This window comes from Physella acuta, unplaced genomic scaffold, assembly GCF_028476545.2.
Source record: "Physella acuta isolate Inbredline_101_S28 unplaced genomic scaffold, ASM2847654v3 ptg001091l, whole genome shotgun sequence".
NCBI lineage: Eukaryota > Metazoa > Mollusca > Gastropoda > Physidae > Physella > Physella acuta.
In genome coordinates, this window is record NW_026732608.1 from 105,715 (window position 1) to 126,669 (window position 20,955).

The 20,955-nt window shown below is 40.3% G+C and overlaps 2 protein-coding genes across 2 annotated transcripts; both read left to right on the top strand.

The window, feature by feature from the left end:
* The first annotated feature begins 6,153 nt into the window (after window positions 1–6,153).
* LOC131955653 (uncharacterized) lies at window positions 6,154–11,527 on the top strand. Its single transcript, XM_059319845.1, has 4 exons — window positions 6,154–6,271; window positions 9,494–9,777; window positions 10,368–10,574; window positions 11,369–11,527. Exons 1-4 carry the CDS (start codon window positions 6,244–6,246, stop codon window positions 11,525–11,527), a joined length of 678 nt encoding a protein of 225 aa, XP_059175828.1. The 5' UTR covers window positions 6,154–6,243.
* Window positions 11,528–11,546: 19 nt separating this feature from the next.
* On the top strand, window positions 11,547–19,165 carry LOC131955654 (uncharacterized). Its single transcript, XM_059319846.1, has 8 exons — window positions 11,547–11,553; window positions 11,595–11,613; window positions 11,923–12,100; window positions 13,958–14,150; window positions 14,774–14,938; window positions 15,548–15,611; window positions 16,271–16,332; window positions 18,699–19,165. Exons 1-8 carry the CDS (start codon window positions 11,547–11,549, stop codon window positions 18,890–18,892), a joined length of 882 nt encoding a protein of 293 aa, XP_059175829.1. The 3' UTR covers window positions 18,893–19,165.
* The last annotated feature ends 1,790 nt before the right edge of the window (window positions 19,166–20,955 follow it).

Here is a 20,955-nt window from a genome sequence, read left to right on the forward strand (position 1 = left end):
TTAAAAACCATATTTAGATACGGGGTGAAATGGCAGAGTGGTTTAAGCGTTGGATAGTATTGGGCGTTCCCTCCTAGGGCTCGAAACCTATCATCCCCGTCATTATAATATCTATTGAATCGTAAATTATTATTACAAACCAAATATTTTTCAATAGAGCTGTTTTCCAAAAGTGATGTTTTTTTTTTAAATATTTATTTTTTGATTGGGGTGATAAATTTTGTTTCTTGATTGTGGGCAATCAAATTAATATTTTAATAAATCATGCTGCAGGCTACCCCCCCCCCCCCCCCCACCACCACGCTATCAACGTACTTTTAATTACCATTTATTTATCACCTTTAACTGGCAATCGTGAAAAATATGGTGCGGAAATGTATCGATTTCTTTTTAATCAACCGACAAAGGGAGAGCAGTCTCCCTCCAAAACAACAACCCTAATGGCCATTGAAAATCGAAATGGTATTATTTCATCGGGCTACCGTGAAGCGAATCTTCTATTGTGCCATATTGCTCTTTTTTTTAATTATCGGGGCAGAATGGCATGTTCACGCCGGCCGCAAAGGCTGGTGACGTTTTGTTTTGTTTTGTGGGAAGGGTTGTGGTTCTTTTCTCCTTCAGTCTTGAGTGATTGTTCCTGAATCTACGTCTAGTTTTGCTGAGATTCAATTTTTTTTAATTCGACCTACAGCCTACTTATTATTGTCTGTGTAGATGCTAAAAGGCAATTTTAAGAGAATGTACGATAAGATTCAAAATTTGTTACGTGTTTGGGAAATATTGATTCTGAATAATGTGAATAGAATCTATATATTTACGTAAGGCCTATAAAAATAATAAGTACATAAACTTATGATTATGAACGTTTTATATTGCTAACAAAATAAAGCGGGAGTAATCTCCCCTAAACTTTCTCTAATATTCTTATATAACACTACGGGGATGGCAACTGGGGAGAAAGACATGATTTTTAATCCATGTTTTATTACTTGTACTTTTTAAAATACAATAGAATCGCGTAGAAAAAAAAGAATTGCGCACTAAGTGAAAAGCAAACAATGTGTGTATAATAGTGCGGAACATTAGTACTTTATAAATTCATATGCGTATTTTTTTTTTTTTTTTTTGAGAATTCGGAAATAGCGAAAAGTACTACTTTCGGTCACCGGAAAATACTCTAAATTTAACAGTAAATAAAAAACTAGATCTTATAGTTAAAGTTGAAATTTCTTCTATTTGCCAGAAACAGTACTCAAGTTACAGGCTTATAAAAAACCGAGAGTAGAATAAGTTCCACTGCGTGCGTGCGTGTGTGTGTGATATATACATACATACATATATATATATATATATATATATATATATATATATATATATATATATATATATATATATATATATATATATATATATATATATATATACGTTCTGACAATGCAAAGAAAGGAAAAAAAAGGAAAAATGAACCAAAGCAATGCACGAACAAAAGACAACAAAAAAATTCTTGTCTCAAAAGTTTTCCCAAAAATCAATAAGTCATGGAGTCAAAAAAAGAAAGAAAAGAAATCGTCAATCAACCATGATCATCATCTTGGTGTATTGAGTAGTTCTCATCGATGACGAGATCAATCAGATCGATTTTAATTACTTCTAACACCACCAGACAAAAAAAAACATAAATAAAGAGCGAATAAAGCAGAGCAGATTGGATAAACAAGAGAACAGCGGTCAAGACAAGATGAGGGAGCTTTCTGCTGTCAAGTTGACTTTGGTCAAGTTGACTTTGGTCAAGTTGACTTTGTTTTGTTTGTGTTTCGTGCACACTTGTGGATTCAATGGTAAGTTTGTTTTTCTCAAAGAATTATTTTTCATAAAGTTGTTTTTTTAAATTATCTAAGAAATGCCATACACTAGGATGTAAAATCGACGACCAGCGTATTAAATCAGGGTCTGGAATACCAAGGAGGGGCGGGGGAGACGAGGCAGGTCAAGAAAAACACGGAGACGCCTCTTGTAGCGTGCAGAGTTTCTTCAGGCATCTCTTCGGGGGGGGGGGGGGGGCGAAGCCCCTCCGAAAAGTTTTTACCGCCCCCCCCCCCGAACGAAATGAAATTTATATAATTTATATAGAAAATATATACTTTTAACAGTGTCCGCCCCCCCCCCCCGAAGAAAGTCTACCGCCCCCCCCCCCCCGAAAATTTTAAGTGCCCCCCCCCCGGAGAAAAAAGTCTGGAAGAAACACTGGTAGCGTGACACAAGAAAGATGGGACACCACTGGCAAAAGGGGAGACTACCCCAAGATTAAGTTGCCCGAGAAGGTCTTTGTCCTAGTGTCCTAGTAGGACAACACGCGAAGTTAAGGCTGTTCTCGAAAAATTTAATTTCTTAGACTCATTCGTTTCGCCGCAACCCCTTTTTTTTTAATTAAAAAGTTTTGTTAATCCAGTTAAACAAACTTTCGATGTGTTTAGATAATCTTTTTGTCTCAGTTGCGATGAAATTTTAAGATTTCTGTTGGGAGGGTTCCTTTTTCTACAGCGTCGGTAGACATAAACACGACACCATAGCAGAAAGTGAAGGTAATAAAATGTATAGCTTGAGAATTGTGACTGAAAATTCAAATTTCCGTTTGTGTAACTTTTTTTTTCTGTGTGCGCATCCCGCAGTGACTGGCACAATGACGATGGAAAGCTCCGTTGATTGGTCAATAATCGACAGCGGCGATCCAGTGTTGTTTACCTACTCTGTTGCCATGGATATCAGCGAGGTCAACGAAAACGTCATCATCTCGTTTGGTGGCGACCACGTGGAGGTAAGACGATCACGTGACATCTCTTAATGATGTATGAAAATAATATGTCACCAAATATCAATGACCGACAGGGTTAGTTCAGATTATAGCAACAAATAAAATCCTCAGATTCTGAACAGATACTACAGCCTATGTTGGCTTATGTGTTGCAATAGGACCCACACGTACCCCGTATATGGGATTGCGTGGTTGAATGGCTAACCCGAAAGTCTTGACTTCGAATCCGGAATCAAGTCCGTAGAACATTCTTAAGTCTTAAGCTCTGATGGGCACCTGACTCACGTTAGCGAAAGTAAAGGCGGCTGGGCATAGTGCTGACCACACTATTCCTTCATATGCCGAGGTCACAGAAACAGGTGAACTCTACTTCACTTGTCTTGTGAGCCTTCAGATTAGAAAGTGAACCTTACTTACGCACCTTGTATTACATTGTATAACGTTTTCCTAGACTCCGACGCCTCAAATTAATTAACCACTCTATAACTACCCCCAAAATCTTAATTTCCGACACACAAATAACTACAATACAGTTTGGAACTATAGAAAAAACTGTGTTTGTAAATAAATTATGGAGAAATTAGAGAAAATTATTAGAAATTATTAGAATTAGAAAAATAGAGAAATTAGTCAAACAGTCCACGCCATAGATTGAGTTTAAAGAAACATTGTTTAGGATAGCATTGTGTCAACCATTCTATATGCTTCTATCAAAAAAATAGCAAATGTAAGAATAAAAATCTAGTAATGCAATTGTATATAACACTTTCTACGTCCAAACAACCTGAATGTTTAATTTTGCTTTGTACCACCTCTACCACATACACTATTTTTTTAAGCCTAACACAAAAGAAATAATTCTAACTGCTAATCATTGTGGTTTTCTTCAACTCCACCCCCTCCCCTCCCCCCCCCTCGCCAAGTTTTACAACGAGACGTCAATAGAAACTGCTGATTGGGTCATCCGTGATGACGTCGGCACCTCGGTGACAGCAAACTCCACATTTATGGTGAGTACACAACAAGATGTCATCTCAAATGTACAATGTAGATGTCATCTCAAATGTACAATGTATATGTCATCTCAAATGTACAATGTAGATGTCATCTCAAATGTACAATGTAGATGTCATCTCAAATGTACAATGTAGATGTTATCTCAAATGAGCAATGTAGTTGTCATCACTACAATGTAGATGTCATCTCAAATGTACATTGTAGATGTCATCTCAAATGTACAATGTAGATGTCATCAAAGATGTTCGTGTCACCAGGATGTGTATGTCACAGTCACGGCTTCTGCCTACAGCTAACGTGTCAGTTTTATGAAATCCCTGGGTTGGTGGATAACACATTCGCTTGACCAATCAACATGAGAACGAATCCTATGCTCTACGCTTCGTTTGGACGCTAACCTGTTCCATGTGACTACCCATCTCTCAAGCTGAAGCCTAGTCTATGAGTCTATGTGTAGACTGCACGGTACTGTTCACGTAACATCAGCTCTCTGCCACAGACAAGGTGGTTTTTGAGCTAGGTTTAGTTGTTCGAGTCTCTGAGTTCACTCAGCTCTGGTGGGTGCCTGGCAGTAGTTGGGGAAAATAAAGGCGGTTGGGTGTAATGCTGAACACTATGTCCACTCGTATGTCCGATTTAGTCAGTCGTCAGGTCTTCATGGTTTATTTCGAGTTTTAAGTGCTGTTTATTTTTGTTGTTTTCTTCCTTTTTATAATAGCTTCGGCTTTTCAACTCGAATAAGAACTATTTTAAAGCTGCTACACTATCCCATGACACCCCCCCCCCCCCTCCTTTCAGGTTGACTTGCACACATAACTATCGGTAATATTTGAACGTACTAAATATAATTTTTACTTTCTCGTATATACGAAGTATAGAGAAAGTATTGTAATCGTGCAAAAAAAATCGAGATTTTTACAAATCTCGACGTTTCACATCTCACTGATACGGAAAAACATAATTTTGCAATCTTGTCCGTATGTCTGTGTGTCTGTCTGTGTGTCTGTCTGTCTGTGTGTGTGTGTGTGTGTAAACACGATAACTTGAGTACCGTTACAGCTATGTTGATGAAATTTTATATATAAGTGTTTTATCAAAATCGTAGATCCGTATCAACTTTTGAGCGATTTCCGATAACCGGAAGTGGTACTTTCCTACTATGAAATTTTCAAAAGCCTATAACTTGAGTACTATTTCAGATAGATAAACGAAATTTCACATGTAAGTAAAAGATCTAATTCTCTACCTTCTGTTAAATTTTGAGTCATTTCCGTTGAACGGAAGTAGTAATTTACGCTACTTCCGATTTCTCAAAAAACTAATGTAAATTTTTAAAGTACTAATAATATTGCGCACTATTATGCACTTTTTAATTTAGCGTTCATTTGGTGTGCAATTCTTTTGTCTATGGGATTTTATTCTATTTTTAAAACTTTAAGTATTTAAAATGGATTAAAAATCCTGTCTATAGCCCGAGTTCCCATCCCCTGTTATTTTATTAACACGTTTTTCTTAACTCAGCTTCGCGTTTGTTTGTTTGTTTGGATGTTTGTTGTTAAAATTGACATCGAAAATTAGCCCACTTCTGATTGCTCTAGAGATCTGAAGTTTGGCATGTAGGCTACTTTCGCCTAACAATTTCAGATGCAATCATAAAAACTAGCAATTAGAGACCGTAATTAGCTTAATTTAATTACGCCCCAAGGACCATAAAATTGAGGACATGATTTCTAAAGATACCGACAAGACTGGAGGCCTATTGACACAGTTACTTCGGCCCCAATCGATGTGAGCGCGCTGGCCGTGATCGTATAGCGGTTAGTACTTCGCGTTGTGGCCGCGACAACCCAGGTTCGAATCCTGGTCGCTCAAGATTTTTAGTCCGTGTATTTATAAACACTTAGTCAAGTCATACTTAATCAAGTCATTAGATAAAGTAGAAAATAAACTATATAAAAAACTTTTTTAAAAACCACGTTTTTCATGTGTAGCAACGGACTAAAAAGGAGAAAATAAAATACTTAAAAAAAACTTTTTAAAAAACCACGTTTTTCTTGTGGACTAAAAAGTAGAAAATAAATTTTCATACATTTGATGACAAAAAACGTGGGTCGGGCAGATGGGTCGGGAAATTTGATGGTGAACGTACCCACGTTTTTTGTCATCAAATGTATGAAAATTTATTTTCTACTTTTTAGTCCACAAGAAAAACGTGGTTTTTTAAAAAGTTTTTTTAAAGTATTTTATTATATAAAAATATTCGAGAAAGTTTAAGGGAGATCACTCCCGGTTTATTTCTTCTGTGTCACAACTAGCTAATAGATGAACAGCTGAAGAGTATTTTTAGCAGCAATGGCGAACCTGTATACGTCATCAACATCACTCATGGTCTGCGGGTGGGGAGATGGAGCATCATGGGAAATCACAAAATGGTCGTGTCTGGTGAGTGTACAATGGTGGTGGTAGTCTTGTAGGTATACAATGGTGGTGGTGGTCTTGTAAGTATACAATGGTGGTGGTAGTTTTGTAAGTATACAATGGTGGTGGTAGTTTTGTAAGTATACAATGGTGGTGGTAGTTTTGTAAGTATACATTGGTGGTGGTAGTCTTGTAAGTATACAATGGTGGTAATCTTGTAAGTATACAATGGTGGTGGTCTTGTAAGTATACAATGGTGGTAGTCTTGTAAGTATACAATGGTGGTAGTCTTATAAGTATACAATGGTGGTGGTAGTCTTGTAAGTATACAATGGTGGTAGTCTTGTAAGTATACAATGGTGGTGGTAGTCTTGTAAGTATACAATGGTGGTAGTCTTGTAAGTATACAATGGTGGTGGTAGTCTTGTAAGTATACATTGGTGGTGGTAGTCTTGTAAGTATACAATGGTGGTGGTAGTCTTGTAAGTATACAATGGTGGTGGTAGTCTTGTAAGTATACAACGGTGGTGGTAGTCTTGTAAGTATACAATGGTGGTAGTCTTGTAAGTATACAATGGTGGTGGTAGTCTTGTAAGTATACAATGGTGGTAGTCTTGTAAGTATACAATGGTGGTGGTAGTCTTGTAAGTATACAATGGTGGTGGTAGTCTTGTAAGTATACAATGGTGGTAGTCTTGTAAGTATACAATGGTGGTGGTAGTCTTGTAAGTATACAATGGTGGTAGTCTTGTAAGTATACAATGGTGGTGGTAGTCTTGTAAGTATACATTGGTGGTGGTAGTCCTGTAAGTATACAATGGTGGTGGTAGTCTTGTAAGTATACAATGGTGGTGGTATTCTTGTAAATATACAATGGTGGTGGTAGTCTTGTAAGTATACAATGGTGGTAGTCTTGTAAGTATACAATGGTGGTGGTAGTCTTGTAAGTATACAACGGTGGTAGTCTTGTAAGTATACAATGGTGGTGGTAGTCTTGTAAGTATACAATGGTGGTGGTAGTCTTGTAAATATACAATGGTGGTGGTAGTCTTGTAAGTATACAATGGTGGTAGTCTTGTAAGTATAAAATGGTGGTGGTAGTCTTGTAAGTATACAATGGTGGTGGTAGTCTTGTAAATATACAATGGTGGTGGTAGTCTTGTAAGTATACAATGGTGGTAGTCTTGTAAGTATACAATGGTGGTAGTCTTGTAAGTATACAATGGTGGTGGTAGTCTTGTAAATATACAATGGTGGTGGTCTTGTAAGTATACAATGGTGGTGGTAGTCTTGTAAATATACAATGGTGGTGGTAGTCTTGTAAATATACAATGGTGGTGGTAGTCTTGTAAGTATACAATGGTGGTAGTCTTGTAAGTATACAATGGTGGTAGTCTTGTAAGTATACAATGGTGGTGGTAGTCTTGTAAATATACAATGGTGGTGGTCTTGTAAGTATACAATGGTGGTGGTAGTCTTGTAAATATACAATGGTGGTGGTAGTCTTGTAAGTATACAAGGGTGGGGGTAGTCTTGTAAGTATACAATGGTGGTGGTAGTCTTGTAAGTATACAATGGTGGTGGTAGTCTTGTAAGTATACACTGGTGGTGTACAATGGTGGTGGTAGTCTTGTAAGTATACAGTGGTGGTGGTAGTCTTGTAAGTATACAATGGTGGTGGTAGCCTTGTAAGTATACACTGGTGGTGTACAATGGTGGTGGTAATCTTGTAAGTATACAATGTTGGAGGCATTCTTGTAAGTATACAATGGTGGTGGTAGTCTTGTAAGTATACAATGGTGGTGGTGGTCTTGTAAGTATACAATGGTGGTAGTCTTGTAAGTATACAACGGTGGTAGTCTTGTAAGTATACAATGGTGGTGGTGGTCTTGTAAGTATACAATGGTGGTAGTCTTGTAAGTATACAATGGTGGTGGTAGTCTTGTAAGTATACATTGGTGGTGTTCTTGTAAGTATACATTGGTGGTGGTAGTCTTGTAAGTATACAATGGTGGTAGTCTTGTAAATATACAATGGTGGTGGTAGTCTTGTAAGTATACAATGGTGGTAGTCTTGTAAGTATACAATGGTGGTAGTCTTGTAAGTATACAATGGTGGTGGTAGTCTTGTAAGTATACAATGGTGGTAGTCTTGTAAATATACAATGGTGGTGGTAGTCTTGTAAGTATACATTGGTGGTGTTCTTGTAAGTATACATTGGTGGTGGTAGTCTTGTAAGTATACAATGGTGGTAGTCTTGTAAATATACAATGGTGGTGGTAGTCTTGTAAGTATACATTGGTGGTGGTAGTCTTGTAAGTATACAATGGTGGTGGTAGTCTTGTAAGTATACAATGGTGGTGGTAGTCTTGTAAGTATACAATGGTGGTGGTAGTCTTGTAAGTATACAATGGTGGTGGTCTTGTAAGTATACAATGGTGGTGTTCTTGTAAGTATACATTGGTGGTGTTCTTGTAAGTATACATTGGTGGTGTTCTTGTAAGTATACATTGGTGGTGTTAGTCATTAGAAATGTTGCGCGAACGCGAAGTAGTTTTGAGCTGCCGCGCAGTGGTTTTGTAAAATTAATATATCCTTGTATTAGACTTTTAGAACAGCGCGCACAGAAAATACATTTTGCACACTAGCTTTTCCTCCTTAGAGGGAATATAGTATACAATGGTGTTGGTCTTGTAAGTATACACTGGTGGTGGTTTGTTAGTATGCAATGGTATGCCCAATTATTGCCAATTTCAGTAAATATTAAGAAACTGTAATGTTTAGGGGGCGGGATCTGAAATGTGACGTGATTTTAAGTAGTGTTGTGGAGTTTTGTGACAATGTGTGATCAATGGGAGGTATTGTAAAAAGCCCCATAAAAAGCGTGAAAACGTATATGAATGACCCCTCCCTATATCAAAATGTTTATTGGTGTATTTTAAATAGTAAATGTGTTAGCGTATAGATCTCCAATATGATTTAGAACAGGGGTCTCCAAACTACGGCCCGCGGGCCGGATGCGGCCCGCGAAGTCCTCTCATCCGGCCCGCGGAGATCTTTTTGTCCAAGGAAAAATCGTTTGTTGGTGATGGCTGAGGAACTTTGCCCAGAAAAATCAGACATGCCTTGAAGAAACTGGCCCCCGAACTGAAATTTGATAGTTAATGCCGCCCTCGGACTGAAAGTTTGGAGACCCCTGATTTAGAACCAACTTTGTGATTGTTTATGCTTTCAACTTTATCCCAGATGACGTCAGTCCCGGTGCCCTGATCAGGGGCGTGGCCACAGTCTCCGTGTCCTGGGGGTCCTACAGCATGTCCTCCAGGACGGTCCCATCCAACTACGTCATCGTCCCCTACCCGGAAGTCACGGCCCAGAACGTCTCTTTACTAAACCAGCCAATCATGGGGCTGTTCACGACCCTCGTGACCATCCGGTCGTCACGTGACATCGTGAATGGCGACTTTGAGTGTTACACGCCCCCCGAGATGATATCCAAGGAGGTGCGGCTGACAGTACAGAACATGATGGTGCGAGCTCTTCAGTCTCTACACGTTACAACATACATTTTGTTCTGTGATTACAACACAAACATTGGATCTTGTCCAGTTAAACCCCGCCACTTTTTGCCAGGTCAAATTTAACGAACGTAACCTTGACCTATTTCTGATGTCTAGACATTTGAATATTTAAATGCGCGCCATTAAAACAACTTCTTATCCGCCTCTAGGTTATTGTTAGAGTTAAACTAAAAGTACAAGTTGTGTATCCTCTTTTTATAATCTTTTCATTTTTTTATTTTTTTTGGGTGGCGGGGATAAATTTGTGGCGGGGATAAATTTGTGGCGGGGCTTAACTGGAAAAGATCCCAGATATTTGTGTGACCATAACCAACAATTAATGTGTGGTTTAAACTCGAAATTCCGGGGTTTTTTTAAATGCTGAGTTGTATTGCGAACAAATTGTTTTAAAAACAAATTGTATAGAGTGGCCTAGTAGATTTAGTAAAGGGAAGTGGAGAAGTCTACATATAAACACTATGTCGAAAGTGTCTCGTCCATTTCACTGACGGATTTTAAAAAAATGACTTTTTCTTTCCTTTTTTAAAACCTGTCCCCAGGTGGACACCAACGGCACCCACGGGATGCCCAGCGAGACCCTGGAGCTGCTGGACAGTCTACAGGGCGGCAAGATGTCCTCGCTGGGCTCCTACCAAAATAACATCGGGATTCTCCGACTGCCCCGGGTCCCGCTGGCCAACTTCACGAGCGAGATGGTCGTGACCTCGACCTTCACGGTCCGGGTCGAGGATTACAGCGAGTTAAAGGTGAGGTGGGAGGTGTATGTGGGGGGGGGGGGGTGAAAGATGTTTGGTAAAGTGAGTTTGGACTAGAGTGAGAGTTAAGGTTAGGATTTGGTGTTGAAAACTTTGATGGATCACTTACCGAGAGTTGTTTTATTTATTTCGGCGCTATACAAAGTCCACAGAATTTGAAGTGGGGCCTACTTAGAGGGCGTCTATAAAACATGACGTCACACAGTCTCGAGGGAGGGGGGGGGGCTCAGGTTTTTTGTGAGGATATGTTACATAAGGGTTCAGGGAATTTGAGGAGGCATTTCTTTAGAAGAAAAATCATGATTAACATCTTAGTTTACCGTAGAATTATGGTAAATTAACATTATAGAATTATGCTGAGGATGAGTTTCATTTGTGACGACGTTTTGGGAGGGGTTCTGGCGTTTCGTAGCGAAGTTTGACGATGCCGGGAGGGGGAGGGTTGGGGGATGGGTGTAAAAGGTAAAAATCTGCTAAAAACAGCATGACGTCATGTATGGAAGAAATTAAAGACAACTGAGTAAAATAGGTTACTACACGTTTATTTTTTATGCATGGGTGGAGGCTAAAGTAAAGGGGGGGGGGGGGAACTCTACTTCATCTGTTCTCTATGAGCATCATGTCTTGAAGTCTGCTTAGTTTTACATTTCGACTGCCTTGCGTGATCTCCCGATGACAAAATACTAAATTAAAAACTGTTTCTGATATGGCCAGTGATATTGTCCTTGTCTGACCTTGATTGCTTGACCCCCCCCACCGCCCCACCCTCCGCTCCACCTCCACAGGACGGTGACATCTGGCCAATCAACATGGGCACCAACTTCCACAACAACGTCATGTGGGTGGGGATGATCCAGGTCACCATCGACGCTCCCCTGGTGCGACTTCCGGTCCTGCTGGTCAGCATGCAACAGAGTGGGCAGTGTGCGTATGACGGCAGGTAAGTGGCAGGGTGTGCTTATGATGGCAGGTAAGTGGCAGGGTGTGCTTATGACGGCAGGTAAGTGGCAGGGTGTGCTTATGACGGCAGGTAAGAGTCAGGGTGTGCTTATGACGGAAGGTTAGTTGCAATATGTGTGCTTATGGTGGCAGGTAAGTGGCAGGGTGTGCTTATGGTGGCAGGATCCCAAGGCGATAATCTTTCTATATCAATACGGTTTTCAGTCGTATTATGTTGTACTACGAGTGTATATATGAATAATTGTAAGGCCTTTTAAAATCTTAAGCATAAACACATAGGTAATATCAATCCGAGGGGGGAAATCTTAATGTTACATGCAAGCTACGTGGAAGCTTTAAAAAAGTAAAACACAACTTAGACTTGCACCAAACACCCCAGGGCCACAGTGTCGGTGAAGGTGGTGGTCTACCACTCCCAGGAGTCCACCGGCACCGCCTACAACGTCACGGTCAACATCTACCTGCCCGATTACGTCACCATGAAGAGCAAGATGTACACCCAGCCCAGGGAGAACACCATCACAGTCCTGCAGTCTGGCACCGTCATCACGGCTGAGGTAATGGTCTGCTGAGGTAATGGTCTGGTGAGGTAATGGTCTGGTGAGGTAATGGTCTGCTGAGGTAATGGTCTGGTGAGGTAATGGTCTGGTGAGGTAATGGTCTGCTGAGGTCATGGTCTGGTGAGGTCATGGTCTGGTGAGGTAATGGTCTGCTGAGGTGGTGGTCTGGTGAGGTAATGGTCTGGTGAGGTAATGGTCTGCTGAGGTAATGGTCTGGTGAGGTCATGGTCTGGTGAGGTCAGGGTCTGGCACCGTCATCACGGCTGAGGTAATGGTGAGGTAGTGGTCTGGTGAGGTCATGGTCTGGTGAGGTAATGGTCTGCTGAGGTCATGGTCTGGTGAGGTCATGGTCTGGTGAGGTAATGGTGAGGTAATGTTCTGGTGAGGTAATGTTCTGGTGAGGTAATGGTCTGGTGAGGTAATGGTCTGGTGAGGTAATGTTCTGGTGAGGTAATGTTCTGGTAAGGTAATGGTCTGGTGAGGTCATGGTGAGGTCGTCTGGTGAGGTAATGGTCTGGTGAGGTAATGGTCTGGTGAGGTAATGGTCTGGTGAGGTAATGGTCTGCTGAGGTCATGGTCTGGTGAGGTAATGGTCTGGTGAGGTCATGGTGAGGTCGTCTGGTGAGGTAATGGTCTGGTGAGGTAATGGTCTGGTGAGGTAATGGTCTGGTGAGGTAATGGTCTGGTGAGGTCGTGGTCTAGTGAGGTCGTCTGCTGAGGTAATGGTCTGGTGAGGTAATGGTCTGGTGAGGTAATGGTCTGGTGAGGTCGTGGTCTGGTGAGGTCGTCTGCTGAGGTAATGGTCTGGTGAGGTAATGGTCTGGTGAGGTAATGGTCTGCTGAGGTCGTGGTCTGGTGAGGTCATGTTCTGGTGAGGTGGTGGTCTGGTGAGGTAATGGTCTGGTGAGGTCATGGCCTGGTGAGGTAATGTTCTGGTGAGGTAATGTTCTGGTGAGGTAATGGTCTGGTGAGGTAATGGTCTGGTGAGGTAATGGTAAGGTAATGGTCTGGTGAGATAATGTTCTGGTGAGGTAATGTTCTGGTGAGGTAATGTTCTGGTGAGGTAATGTTCTGGTGAGGTAATGTTCTGGTGAGGTAATGTTCTGGTGAGGTAATGTTCTGGTGAGGTAATGGTGAGGTAATGGTCTGGTGAGGTAATGGTGAGGTAATGGTCTGGTGAGGTAATGTTCTGGTGAGGTAATGTTCTGGTGAGGTAATGTTCTGGTGAGGTCATGGTTTGGTGAGGTCATGGTTTGGTGAGGTAATGGTCTGGTTAGGTAGTGTTCTGGTGAGGTAATGGTCTGGTGAGGTAATGGTCTGGTGAGGTAATGGTCTGCTGAGGTAATGGTCTGGTGAGGTAATGGTCGGGTGAGGTCATGGTCTGGTGAGGTAATGGTCGGGTGAGGTAATGGTCGGGTGAGGTCATGGTCTGGTGAGGTAATGGTCTGCTGAGGTAATGTGCTGGTGAGGTAATGTTCTGGTGAGGTAATGGTCTGGTGAGGTAATGGTCTGGTGAGGTCATGTTCTGGTGAGGTAATGGTCTGGTGATGTAATGGTCTGGTGTGGTCATGTTCTGATGACGTCACCTTCTGCTGAGGTAATATTCTGATGAGGTATTGTTCTGTTGAGGCAATGTTCAGATGAGGTTTTGACAATATTCTCATTATGTATAAATAATGTTTTGTTGAGCTGATATTCTGCTACGACAATGTTCTGTTCAAATATTTTGCTTAATCTTGTTGGGGCACTGCTATTTGAAAAATTAATTTAGAAATCAACTTATTCGATTGAATGTTTAACCTGTTGCCAATATTCACATAGTTTTGGGACATCTAGTGGTTTTCTCTTCACCAGATCGCACGTCTAACCTTCAGTGACCCGTTTTCTTTGGATGCGACCTTGACCCTTGACCTCTCTGACCCCAACGTGTTAGAAGCCACCTACCGCACGATCTCGGCTGAGACCATCTACAACGACCGTTGGGGCAACATAACGGATTTGATGAGCACACCAGTGTATCTCTCGCTCAACGCCAATGACATCTGCGGTCAGTTTGTGTAGTTTTAAAAAAAATTTAAACTTTAACATACTTGCCATATTTTTATTGAAACTGATGCAAAACGTGTTATAGACCATTCATCTTCCTAATGCACTTACACTTTAAAAACACGTTTAAATTTATGTATTTTTTGTTTATAGAAAACTCTGTTGAAAGGTAACGCAAAAAAAAAAGAAACATAATCGAGTTTTTAAAATCACATTTGTTTAAAGTAAATTAAAGAACATTGTATAATTTAAAAAAAAAAACATTTATTTCCCCTATGCGAGTATTCTCGGCCAATGCCATAATTATGTTATTCTTTGTGTGGGCAGTTTTTCTTCCAGACTTTTTTCTCCGGGGGGGGGGGGGGGGGGACTTGAAATTTTCGGGGGGGGGGGGGCGGTAAACTTTCTTCGGGGGGGGGGGGGGCGGAAATGTTAAAATATATTTTCTATATAAATTATATAAATTTCATTTCGTTCGGGGGGGGGGGGGGGGCGGTAAAAAAAATTCGGGGGGGGGGGGGGGGGCTGGAAGAAACTCTGTGTGGGTGGGTGTGCGCTCTTCTAAGAAAGAAATCATCGTGTTTTAATTTAAACTTTACAATTCTGCCACCTAATGCCCTGCAGCTAAGAGGCTGACGTGGACCACAGCCACAACGTGTAACTGCACGCACAAGCCGGGGACCTTCACGTGCGGATGTTGTGTAGCTGGTGCTTGTCAGTGCGGCGCACCACGACCTCAAGCTTGCGCACCGTGCAATGAAATGTGGCGCTGTATCGCCTACAAGCGAGGTGGGTTGCGTAGTTTGTGTAGATCAGTTCTTGTGTTCGCAATCATTACAGGATTCTGAATTAGTTCTACCTGAGCTCACCCAGCTTAAATGAGTACCTGTAGTAGAATTGGCGAGATATAACTTATTATTATCTAGCGATACGGCCGAACAAAGATCTCGTATAAAATCTTCCATAAAATTGACATAGCCACATCAACCTCACATCATACACACCAGAAACATCAACCTCACACCATACACACGAAATTAATAAATTTCTTCATAAATTAAAGCTTTTAAAAATTAGACATTTTAAACACAGAATTTTAACTATGGGTTTTTTTAGGGGCAAGTATATGTATTTGACAATTAGGCTGTAGTTGAGATAAACTGAGAAATTCCATTTACCTAAATGCCGCATCTTCTCGAACTTTCCATAATATTATTTAAACAATGTATAGGCAAAAACGAATAAACGGTCTTCAACTATTACAGTTAGACCTCACATTAATTTGATTACTTATTCGGTCCACATTACAGTAGATGCTAGCTATATTTAGAACTCTGATGACCTAAACAAAGATTTAAAAAACTGTTATCGATAACTGGTTCTTTGATTCTGACACAGAGTTTGAATACGTGTCCAGTCTGACGTCACTCAACATCCTGTGTGACGCTTTTCAGATGAGACGGTAGAGTTATAAACATTTCATTGGTAGATGGTGATTGGTGTGTGGTTGTGGGGATAAAGCAGAGGCGTAGCGAGGGGGGTACATATGTCCCCGGGCGCCGACCGTAGGGGGCGCCAAAATGGGATGAAACAAATTTAAAAGCTAATTGTAGCTGCAGTTTTACATTATAAATTTTAAAAATATAAGGGGGGGGGCAAATTGAAAGTTTGTGCCCGGGCGTCGGGAAGGGTCGCTACGCCTCTGGGATAAAGTGTAAGGGGGGAGGATACCAAGATTGTGGCGTGTTTGAATGTGTTTATGTTTATGTGCGTGCGTCTGTGTGTGTTTGTGTGTTAGTTTTTCATGTATAGAGTTGGGAGAGAGGTTGCGCGTTTTTATTGAGAATGTGTTGTTTTTGTTCTCTTTAAATTTCGTACAGGAGATCTTTGCCTACTTTATGATGCAATCCTCTGTGTGGCTGTGTATTAAAATATTGTTTGTTTAGTGTACCGTAATCCCACTAAATACCAAGACTACTGTGTTTAAAATATTGTTTTAGTGTACCGTAAACCACCTAAATATCAAGACTCCTGTGTTTAAAATATTGTTTGTTTAGTGTACCGTAATCCAACTAACCACCAAGACTCCTGTGTTTAAATTCACGTCTTCCCATTTCACAGCGGCAGTGCCACTGGTGTATCTTGTCAAAGAACCATCGCCACTAACCCAAACAAATATCTAGGTTGGTAAACTTGTTGTAGTGCTACACTAGGTTGGTAAATTTGTTGTTGTAGTGCTACACTAGGTTGGTAAATTTGTTGTTGTAGTGCTACACTAGGTTGGTAAACTTGTTGTAGTGCTACACTAGGTTGGTAAATTTGTTGTTGTAGTGCTACACTAGGTTGGTAAATTTGTTGTTGTAGTGCTACACTAGGTTGGTAAATTTGTTGTTGTAGTGCTACACTAGGTTGGTAAACTTGTTGTAGTGCTACACTAGGTTGGTAAATTTGTTGTAGTGCTACACTAGGTGGGTAAATTTGTTGTAGTGTTACACTAGGTGGGTAAACTTGTTGTAGTGTTACACTAGGTTGGTAAATTTATTGTAGTGATACACTAGGTGGGTAAATTTGTTGTTGTAGTGCTACACTAGGTTGGTAAACTTGTTGTAGTGCTACACTAGGTTGGTAAATTTGTTGTAGTGCTACACTAGGTGGGTAAACTTGTTGTAGTGTTACACTAGGTTGGTAAATTTATTGTAGTGATACACTAGGTGGGTAAATTTGTTGTAGTGCTACACTAGGTTGGTAAATTTGTTGTAGTGCTACACTAGGTGGGTAAATTTGTTGTAGTGATACACTAGGTGGGTAAATTTGTTGTAGTGCTACACTAGGTTGGTAAACTTGTTGTAGTGTTACACTAGGTTGGTAAATTTATTGTAGTGATACACTAGGTGGGTAAATTTGTTGTAGTGCTACACTAGGTTGGTAAATTTGTTGTAGTGCTACACTAGGTGGGTAAATTTGTTGTAGTGATACACTAGGTTGGTAAATTTGTTGTAGTGATACACTAGGTTGGTAAATTTGTTGTAGTGATACACTAGGTGGGTAAATTTGTTGTAGTGATACACTAGGTTGGTAAATTTGTTGTAGTGCTACACTAGGTTGGTAAATTTGTTGTAGTGATACACTAGGTGGGTAAATTTGTTGTAGTGATACACTAGGTTGGTAAATTTGTTGTAGTGATACACTAGGTTGGTAAATTTGTTGTAGTGCTACACTAGGTGGGTAAATTTGTTGTTGTAGTGCTACACTAGGTTGGTAAACTTGTTGTAGTGCTACACTAGGTTGGTAAATTTGTTGTAGTGCTACACTAGGTGGGTAAATTTGTTGTAGTGTTACACTAGGTGGGTAAACTTGTTGTAGTGTTACACTAGGTTGGTAAATTTATTGTAGTGATACACTAGGTGGGTAAATTTGTTGTTGTAGTGCTACACTAGGTTGGTAAACTTGTTGTAGTGCTACACTAGGTTGGTAAATTTGTTGTAGTGCTACACTAGGTGGGTAAACTTGTTGTAGTGTTACACTAGGTTGGTAAATTTATTGTAGTGATACACTAGGTGGGTAAATTTGTTGTAGTGCTACACTAGGTTGGTAAATTTGTTGTAGTGCTACACTAGGTGGGTAAATTTGTTGTAGTGATACACTAGGTGGGTAAATTTGTTGTAGTGCTACACTAGGTTGGTAAACTTGTTGTAGTGTTACACTAGGTTGGTAAATTTATTGTAGTGATACACTAGGTGGGTAAATTTGTTGTAGTGCTACACTAGGTTGGTAAATTTGTTGTAGTGCTACACTAGGTGGGTAAATTTGTTGTAGTGATACACTAGGTTGGTAAATTTGTTGTAGTGATACACTAGGTTGGTAAATTTGTTGTAGTGATACACTAGGTGGGTAAATTTGTTGTAGTGATACACTAGGTTGGTAAATTTGTTGTAGTGCTACACTAGGTTGGTAAATTTGTTGTAGTGATACACTAGGTGGGTAAATTTGTTGTAGTGATACACTAGGTTGGTAAATTTGTTGTAGTGATACACTAGGTTGGTAAATTTGTTGTAGTGCTACACTAGGTTGGTAAATTTGTTGTAGTGATTCACTAGGTTGGTAAATTTGTTGTAGTGCTACACTAGGTGGGTAAATTTGTTGTAGTGCTACACTAGGTTGGTAAATTTGTTGTAGTGCTACACTAGGTTCGTAAATTTGTTGTAGTGCTACACTAGGTTGGTAAATTTGTTGTAGTGCTACACTAGGTTGGTAAACTTGTTGTAGTGCTACACTTTTCCAAACCACACCTTACCCTAGCTCCAAATGTGTTACATTTATGGGTCGGGGAAATGTAATACAACTACTTAGGTGGTTTAAGTTTGACCCGGGACCCCATGGAACTATGAATATACAATGGCTGTTTATATCTTGGTATTGTTGTAAGACATATTTGGAGGCGGGGGGGGTCTGTTTGCAGCATTTGATTATCCACTATACATACAATTATTCCACTGTAATTAAGTTCTGTCTCTAAACGTCTTGGTATTTTATTTGACAACTTTTCCAGAAATCAGCCCGCGAGTCAGCGTGATAACCGGAAGCGACCCCTCCACCGGCTATCTGTACGGCGTGGCCAACAACGGACTCGCCTACGTCTTTAGTGACGACCAGGGCGCCACCTGGACGTCTTTAGCAGACGACGACTACGCGGCGGTGACGTCAGGAAACTTCACCTGGGCGGAATTCTCTAAGGGATTTTAAAACCGGGAATGTCCTAAAATGTGCTAGAATCTCTGTGTTTGTGGAAATCATATTGGCAGACATACTGTAGAAATTATTGGGAATAGCAGTTTTAAAATGAGACTACACTACTGTACGAGTAAGGGAGATAAGTCAGGACTCAAGAGTTTGACAAAATTTCCTGGATTTTGCTCTCCTGTGCAACTAAAATATGTAAACAACACACGATGGTCTTTAGCTTAAATTATTATTTCAGTGCAGTCCCCAACTTATCAGTACACAAATCTATCTACACGCCGTTTTTGTCTTTAAAAAAATTAGAAAAAAAGCGTTGTCCTTTACTTGTTTAGATGTAGGAACTTACGGAATCAAGCTTTGCAGGAAATTTATTCCACTAGTTTGAAACGAACTCAGCAAATCAGTAAAATAATAAAAATAGAAACACTACATTTATTTCGCGTATTGTGCTGCCAGTATTTTGTTTTAAACTTGAGAACTGTGTGTCGTCTAGTGCTTGAGCAAGCCACTTAGAACGGTATCCTCAGATTGGTTCTATTATGGTAGAATCAGAGGGCCACAACTCATCAACAGTCGTCAGTCTGGCTAAGGCACGTGACCTAGGTGACTAGATGGTCTGAGTGACAGGAATAGAGGGGGTGGGGTGGTCGAGCAACTGCCCATGGCCCGTTGTGACTACATAGCATAATCTACAGAAACATCCTCACACATCATACACACCAGTTACATCAACCACACATTATACACACCAGTTACATCAACCACACATTATACACACCAGTTACATCAACCACACATTATACACACCAGTTACATCAACCACACATTATACACACCAGTTACATCAACCACACATCATACACACCAGTTACATCAACCACACATACACACCAGTTACATCAACCACACATTATACACACCAGTTACATCAACCTCACATCATACACACCAGAAACATCAACCACACATTATACACACCTGTTACATCAACCACACATTATACACACCAGTTACATCAACCTCACATCATACACACCAGTTACATCAACCACACATTATACAGTTACATCAACCACACATTATACACACCAGTTACATCAACCACACATTATACACACCAGTTACATCAACCACACATCATACACACCAGTTACATCAACCACACATCATACACACCAGTTACATCAACCACACATTATACACACCAGTTACATCAACCTCACATCATACACACCAGTTACATCAACCACACATTATACAGTTACATCAACCACACATTATACACACCAGTTACATCAACCACACATTATACACACCAGTTACATCAACCACACATCATACACACCAGAAACATCAACCACACATTATACACACCAGTTACATCAACCACACATTATACACACCAGTTACATCAACCACACATACACACCAGTTACATCAACCACACATTATACACACCAGTTACATCAACCACACATCATACACACCAGTTACATCAACCTCACATCATACACACCAGTTACATCAACCACACATTATACACACCAGTTACATCAACCACACATCATACACACCAGAAACATCAACCACACATCATACACACCAGAAACATCAACCACACATCATACACACCAGTTACATCAACCACACATTATACACACCAGTTACATCAACCACACATTATACACACCAGTTACATCAACCACACATCATACACACCAGTTACATCAACCACACATCATACACACCAGTTACATCAACCACACATTATACACACCAGTTACATCAACCACACATTATACACACCAGTTACATCAACCACACATTATACACACCAGTTACATCAACCACACATCATACACACCAGTTACATCAACCACACATTATACACACCAGTTACATCAACCACACATTATACACACCAGTTACATCAACCACACATACACACCAGTTACATCAACCACACATTATACACACCAGTTACATCAACCACACATCATACACACCAGTTACATCAACCACACATTATACACACCAGTTACATCAACCACACATTATACACACCA